Consider the following 7,505-nt stretch of genomic DNA (forward strand, 5'->3'; position numbering starts at 1 on the left):
ACACTGCTTTAATGCTATGGAAAATCCTGCGATTTCCTGACAAAGAATGCTAAATGTCTCACAAAACTACAATATCCAGATATTGTTGTTGTTGTTATTTTCTTATATCCCGCCTTTCTCCCAATATACAGACTCAAGGTGGTGATTTTCCATAGCATTAATCTATAGTATATCTTTCTACAATGCAGATGGACACCTCCATTACATAATTTGTTGAGGATGCTTTGACTGGGAGTTCCTGCATGGCAGAATGGGGTTGGACTGGATCAGGGCCCTTCTTGGGGTCTCTTCCAACTCTATGATTCCATGATTCTGTAGCACTCTGAGCCTACTGTGATTTTAATTGTTTTTAAATGTATAAAGGTATAAAGTCTTATAATGCAAGCCATGCACTGATGGACTATTGCACAATAATTTTGTATTGATTGATTTTATACCCTGCCTTTCTCCCAAAATAGGATTCTCTTAAAGGGGTTTGTTTAATATAAAAAGAAAGGAACGTATAATGGCTTGGAATTAAAAATTATGGTAGATAGATAGATAGATAGATACATAGGTAGGTCTTGGAATTAAAAGGTGTGTGTGTGTGTGTGTGTGTGTCTCAAAATTAAAAACCCCTCTTGGAAGTGGGAATGAAATGTGTGGATGCAGCCTGGGTTCGTAGCTCAGCTCAGATGTTGGAATACAGTATCTCAAAGCATGAGCAGAGTGCCTCTGAGCATGAACAGAGTGGCTGCCGCTCATTGCTTGAGCAGCTGCACTTTGCTTTATCGAGCTGAATTTATCTGATGTAAACACCTTCAGAGGAAGGACTCAGTTTGCATCTGCACTGAAAAAATAATCCAGTTTAATGCCACTTTAACTGCACTTGGCTCCATGTTGTGAAATGCTGGGATTTGTAGTTTGTTGTGGCACCTGACAGATGACTCAACTACAGTTCCCAAGATTCCATTGCACGAAGCCATAACGGAAGTTAAAGTGGTGCCATCAAGGTGTTGCGGGTAAACGCTCGACCCTCTTTTTGTGTCTTGGGGGGGCTCTTAGCCTCTCAAAATGGTGGCACTTAGTCTTGACCCCCCCTTCCCAAAATCCTGGCTACGTCCTGGGGGGGGGCTCCCAAATCTCTCCGTATGCGAGTGCCCACTACAAATTGAGGGGCATTTTAATCCGAATGCCTTCTTCAGAAATCAGGTTTAACCTGTTGTCAATCAAGCGATCGTCATAGGTGACGTTTGCAGCACTCATTGGGGCAACGGAAGTGTGCTCCCCCCTCCTTTTTTTTAAAGAGCCAGGCACCAGAATGTGCAGATTCTGTCAAGTTTAAAAACCTCTTGTGTGTGTTTGTATGTTTTGGGTATTTGGGTCAGTGCAGGTTATGATCTGCCCTTGGCCCCATTTTCAAACCCAAAATGCAAGCCAATGCATCCTGTATCTCCCCCCTCCTTGCCACCCCAGAATTCCTCTTAGAAATGTAGTAATACTAATACTAATACTAATACTAATAATAAATTCCTCACCTCGGAAATGCCAGAAAAGGATGCGATTGCCATGCATTTTTCCCCTCTTAAAAGCAGCTACCCCTGAATTCCTTAGAGACAGTAGCAAAAACATGTATCATTTTGCCAATTGGTCAAATTGACAAGAGCAACAAATGTAACATTCGAATTGTACTATTCCATTCGCAAGTCTTCCCCATTGTAACATTTCCCCTTTGCTGGGAGCCAGCAAATGAAAGGGAAAGTGAACCAGCAGCAGCTAGCCATGTTCTATCCATCTTTGTACCTGCCTCAAGCAAAAAAAAACACCATGCAATATTTTGTTTAAAATAATTTTTAAAAAAATAAAAAAAGGGAGAAGGTGCCTGATGGGAGCTCCGTTCGTGCCCTGCCTTTGACCTGAACTGAACTGACCCCTTTCCTCCTGCTTACACTTTGCCACTGCCTTCCACTGAGGCTGAGAGAGAGTGACCTGTCAGTTCCAACTGACCCATGGAATCAATTGGGAATAAAAGGGAAATGCAGCGCAGGCATTCTGACTGTAGCATCCTCATATAACACTAATAATAATAATAAAAATAAAAATAATAATCCAGGAGCAATAGGAAATAAAAGTAGCACAAGCAAGCACACAGACAAAAAATCATGCGCATAAATTGTCAAAAATAAAAGCCTGATTTTACAGCCTGATTTCCCTACATCCCTCCTCCAGCTTGGCCCCGCAGCCCAATTTCCATTGGCAATGCTCCTCCTCCTCTTTCCTTCCGACCCTCTCCTCCCTCTGGGAGCTGCCCTGGCTCCCTCCTCCTCCTCCTCCTCCTCCTCCTCCTCCTCCTCCATCATCACTTTCTCCACTACCCCCTCCCTCTGATAGCCCTTTGCAGCCCCCGTCAGTCACCCTGATTTCCCCTTTTTGCCTCCTGTCACCCTTTCCTCCAGGTTCCCTTTTGCAACCAGCTTATACACAGTCTGGTGTGCCCTACCAGCATGGAGACCTTCTTCACATGCTAGCACAGCTGGGCTTTTGCTGAATGCCCAAACATCTCACTGCAGTTGCATTAGCAGAACTGCACTCTCAGCACCTCTGGATCCACAGATTTTGCAACGATTGTTACCAGTTGCAAAATGCTGACCTCTTACTTGAAACATGGGAGAAAGGGAAAGAGAAAAGCCAGCGCATATATTTCTACTGAACAAGCCAATTTATTTTTGGTCGGATCAAACCCAATATAGCCACTGTTTCAGTATTTAATGTTGCTCTGCTACAGATATTAGCTTCCAAATACTTTTGATTCATAACACTGAGCAAAAAAGTACCTCCTTAACAGTTCAGTTTATGACACAGCCTTATTCCAGACACTGTGGCACCTAAGCCAGAAAAGCCATAGAATTGGCAGTACTCTTGTCTTCTTTATAATCAATATATAATCATTTACAACTTCTTTCCAGCAGACTCCAGGTTGTAACCTTTTGCAGATCCAGTTGGACAGAATAACAAAGGACAAGGTGCTGATGGTTAATAAAGATAATTTCATTTTTGAATCATGGAAATAAAGTCACTGTTTAAGTTACAAGAAAATTACAAAAATCAGAAGGCAAGAATAATAAGTGAATCAGGTTTTGGAAACTCAGGGACACAAGAAGTCAGTGTTACGCTTGTTATAGTAGTGAATGTGAAGTATTCAATGTGTGGATGTATTGTGGAATGTTTATTTAGTTGTGTAGAGAAACAGGATGGATGGATGAAGGTGGTGCAGGCAAACAAGTGATCACTTTTGTTGTTGTTAACTGCCCTCCAGTCAATCTCATCCCATGGCAACCCTGTGAATGAGACATCTCCAAGACCCCTGTCCTCCACTGCTCTGCTTAGTTCCTCCTGAACATTCACACCCATGACCTCCTTAATAGAGTCCCTCCATCTAGCATGTGGTCTTCTTCTCTTTTTGTTTCCCTCCACCTTTCCTAGCATTATTGTTTTTTTCAGTGAGCCATGCCTTTTCATGATGTGTCCAAAGTATGACAGCCTAAGTTTTGTCATCTTGGCTTCCACAGAGATTTCTGGCTTGATCTGCTCTAGGGCCCATTTATTTGCCTTTTGGGCCATCCATGGGATCCTCAGCACTCTTCTACAGCACTACAGCTCAAATGAATTGGTTTTCTTCCTATCTTCTTTCCTAACTGTCCAGCTCTCATAGCTATACACGGTAATAAGGAATACAGTGGCTTCTATGATTCTAACTTTTGGGCTCAATTGTATATTTTTGCATTTTAGGCTCTTTTCTAGTTCTTCCATAGCTACCCTCCCCATTCTTAATCTTCTTCTGATTTCCTGGCTGCAATCCCTATTTCTATCAATATCAATAGTTATCAATAGTGATAACTAGGATTCTGCTTAATAGAACCACATAATGGAAGCAAAATAATGGGTGGAAGTACAGGAGTGCCCAGGTGGGCATCATCTGAGAAAAGGTCTGGTTAGTACATGAATGGGGGACTGAGGGCAGCTAAAATGGTGAAGGGTCTGGAAACCATGTCCTATGAGGAACGACTAAGGGAGCTGGGGATGTTTAGCCTGGAGAAGAGAAGGTTAAGAGGTGATATAATAGCCCTGTTTAAATATTTGAAGGGATGTCATATTGAGGAGGGAGCAATGAACTGGTCCCGGAACAATGGATGCAGGCTCCAGGAAAAGAGATTCCACCTCGACATTAGGAGGAACTTCCTGACAGTAATGGCTGTTCGACAGTGGAACACACTTCCTTGAAGTGTAGTGGCGTCTCCTTCCTTGGAGGTCTTTAAACAGGGGATGGATGGCCATCTGTTGGGGATGCGTTGATTGTGATTTCCTAACCATAACGGAGGACAAGGCATCACAAATTGTAGGACAGTCAAGAAAAATGTATGACATTACATAATAAAAACTAAAAACACTAATATAAATTAATGTTTCTTAGTCATGCTCAAAATGGAGGACAGTTTAAAATTCCTCCTGCACAGAAGGTTGAAATGTAGTTGTTGACATAAGGACACTCTGATGGTAATATAAGAGAATCCATTGTTTTGATCTTTCTGCGAAGCTGCGGAGTATAGTGATACACGTACTCAGATTACCTCCTTGCCTTCAGGTCCCTGGACCAGAAGGTGGGCAAATTATGGCCCATGGACCACATACAGCCCTCTTCCAGGCCATTACTGTGTCCCCCAACCCTCTGGAAACATACTTTCCAGTTCAAGGATCTCAGAACCCAAGACATTCACTTTGGTGAATGCAAAGTACAATTCAATGCAGCCACAGAAACACTCCTGCTTTCTCACCTTACCTGTTTCCAGGAGATCAGTTAGGAAGGTGTGCTGCAGATTTAGCAATGGAAGGGCACCATTTTTTTAAAATGGTTTTTATTTTTGTTTTACATTAATCCAACAAAAAATAAACAACAATGTCACATTTCAAATGAAACAAAGTTAAACTAAACTAAAAAAACAAAAATAAAAAGCACAGTAAATAACAGTGTGACAGTGCTTCCTTATATCTATATCGAACATACGTACCGTTAATTGTAGCTAATGAATCCTCCTCTTTTCTGGATCTTATTTCTTTTCTAGGTCTCATTCTCATTACAAATATGTTTATTTCAAAAGTTATCTTGCCAAACATGAATGACATGCCATGCTGTTTCTGTTATTTTTATATTTGTAATGGCACGCTGAAGAAATGGATACCATATTGTCCAAAATTGATCATCTGTCCTATTTTCTCTTATTGATCGAATAGTACCCATTAGCTTTTCCTTTAAGGCAACATGCCAAACTTGACATAACCATTTATTAACCGTTACATCTTTTTGCACTTTTCCAACAACATGCCATTTCTTGCCTTGCTGCTGTCAACATATTTATAAAATCTTTATTTTTAACTGCTTATTATCTTATGTAAAGACTGAGGACTTTATCATGTGAGGGTTGAAAAGTGAATTAGAGCAGACTAGCCAGCGTGGTGTAGTGGTTTACATGTTGGACTATGACTCTGGAGACCATGGTTCAATTCCCCTCTTGACCATGAAACCCACTGGGTGACCTTGGGCAAGTCACACACTCTCAGCCTCAGAGGAAGGCCATGGCAAATCTCCTTTGAACAGATCTTGCCAAGAAAACTCTGTGGTAGGTTTGCCTTAGTGTTTCTATAAGTCAGAAATAACATGAAGGCACACAACAACAACAACAACAACAACAACAACAACAAACAACCGTGTCTGTAAGCTGGTCTGTAGTCCATCCATTGCTGGAGTGCTTTTGGGAATGATGGTATTCTCAATAGCGCTGTTTTTCCACTTTGATTCACATGTGATAAGTTCCTCCCGCTACAGTTCCAATATGCAGGCAGTCACATAGTACCAGTGGATGCAATATGTTCGTCTCCTCTCCTCTTCCCTCCCCTCCCTATTCCTATAGCAATAGCAATAGCAAGTACATTTCTATACCACTTATCAATGAACTAGCACTTCCTAACTGGTTTACAATGCCCCCAACAAGCTGGATACACATTTTACCGACTTACAAAAGGATGGAAGGCCGAGTGGACCTTGGCACTCTCCTCTGGGATCAAACTTACAGCATTGTGTGGCTATTTTTCTTTTAAAGTTTTATTTTGTGATTCTTCTTCTTTGCTAAGATTGCCACAATCGGGCAAAGATCTGAGGAACAGAAGAGACATTTCACCAAAGAGACTCAAATTCGTTCCAGGTCCAAGAGTGTTGTTCCTTTCTGGGGGGAAAGAGTATGATCTTTGAGGTGTCTGCCCTAGAATTACCTTCAGTCCATCCAACCTTGTCCTCTTCTCCCCTCCTGTGTGCTCTGCTATGCATTTATCCCAGCCTTCTCTTCAGATAATAAAGGGTTCAACATGGAAGGCCTGAACAGGCGGAGGGTAGAGCCAGCCCTTTATGAATGTATTGCAAAGGTTTTATAGTATTGTATTTTAACTGTTAGTTTTATGTTAGTTTTTTTAAAATTGTGTTTTATATTCTAACATGTTGTACCCTGCCTCTAGCCTTGAGAAGAGTCGGGAAAGAGTTGTTGTTGTTGTTGTTGTTGTTCCTGGCTATTCAGCTGGATCTCATGTCCTGTTTTTGTTTTGTTTCTCTGCTCCACTGCAATTGACCAAATTATTATCTACAAAATCTTTGCAAATTGAAATGACACAGGAAAAAAAAGCTTTTCTTTTCTAAATGAATAAAATTATTTATTCAGTAATAAAATTCACAAACAATAACACTGACCCCCTCCTCAGACAAAACCTTGAACAGAATGGACAAAACAGAATAACACAAAACAAACAAATACAAGAACTAACAGTCCAATATCGATATAAATCCTTTCCCACATCCCCACTTATTCTTTAAAACGTCAGAAAACAGAATGCAGCATAAACACTAAAGTTAGACCTCCCACTCTTCTCTGGCTGCTTTTAAAGTTAACAAAATAATTTCTCCTCTCTAGTCTTATACTCTTATTTATTTCTAATTTTATTAACGAAAACTCTAACCATTCCTTTCCTAATAATAAACCAAACTGAAAGATCACTTATTCTTCAAATCTAACACTACTGATCTCCCCCAGCCCTTTTTAATCAATATATCCTATAAATGGATCCACCATTTTGTTAAATGTTTCCACTGAATTATTTCTTACCAAGTTTGCAGTGTATCTAGAAAAGTTAATTCCATAACCTTTTCTATCCAGCCTTCATATGTTGCTACTACGTTGTTTCAGAAACAAAAAACTTTTCATTATCCTTTATTTCCTTTATTTCTTTTTTCTGTAGCCTGGACAATAAAGATCAGTGATTTTACGTCTGCTTTTTAGCTACCAGACAGTTCCTTTTGTAGCTTCTCCATGTGGCCACACCTGCCTTTTCTGAGCAAGGTTAGCAAGTTCTTCCTTTCAAAACAAAGGCCTGTTACAGACTGCCAAAATAAAGCTGCTTTGGGTTGGAGTATGCTATTTAAATGA

General features: G+C 40.6%; 1 protein-coding gene across 1 annotated transcript in view; it reads right to left on the reverse strand.

Moving 5' to 3' along the window:
* LOC121923450 (alpha-2-macroglobulin-like protein 1) overlaps nt 1-2,536 on the reverse strand; it is a 9,606-nt gene extending 7,070 nt beyond the window's left edge. The window contains exon 1 of the mRNA XM_042453887.1: nt 2,480-2,536. Within this exon, the coding sequence (XP_042309821.1) occupies nt 2,480-2,485 (6 nt within the window). The 5' untranslated portion in view covers nt 2,486-2,536. The remainder of the gene's footprint in view (nt 1-2,479) is intronic.
* Nucleotides 2,537-7,505: the final 4,969 nt, after the last annotated feature.

Source organism: Sceloporus undulatus, chromosome 2 (genome assembly GCF_019175285.1).
Source record: "Sceloporus undulatus isolate JIND9_A2432 ecotype Alabama chromosome 2, SceUnd_v1.1, whole genome shotgun sequence".
Taxonomy (NCBI): Eukaryota; Metazoa; Chordata; class Lepidosauria; order Squamata; family Phrynosomatidae; genus Sceloporus; species Sceloporus undulatus.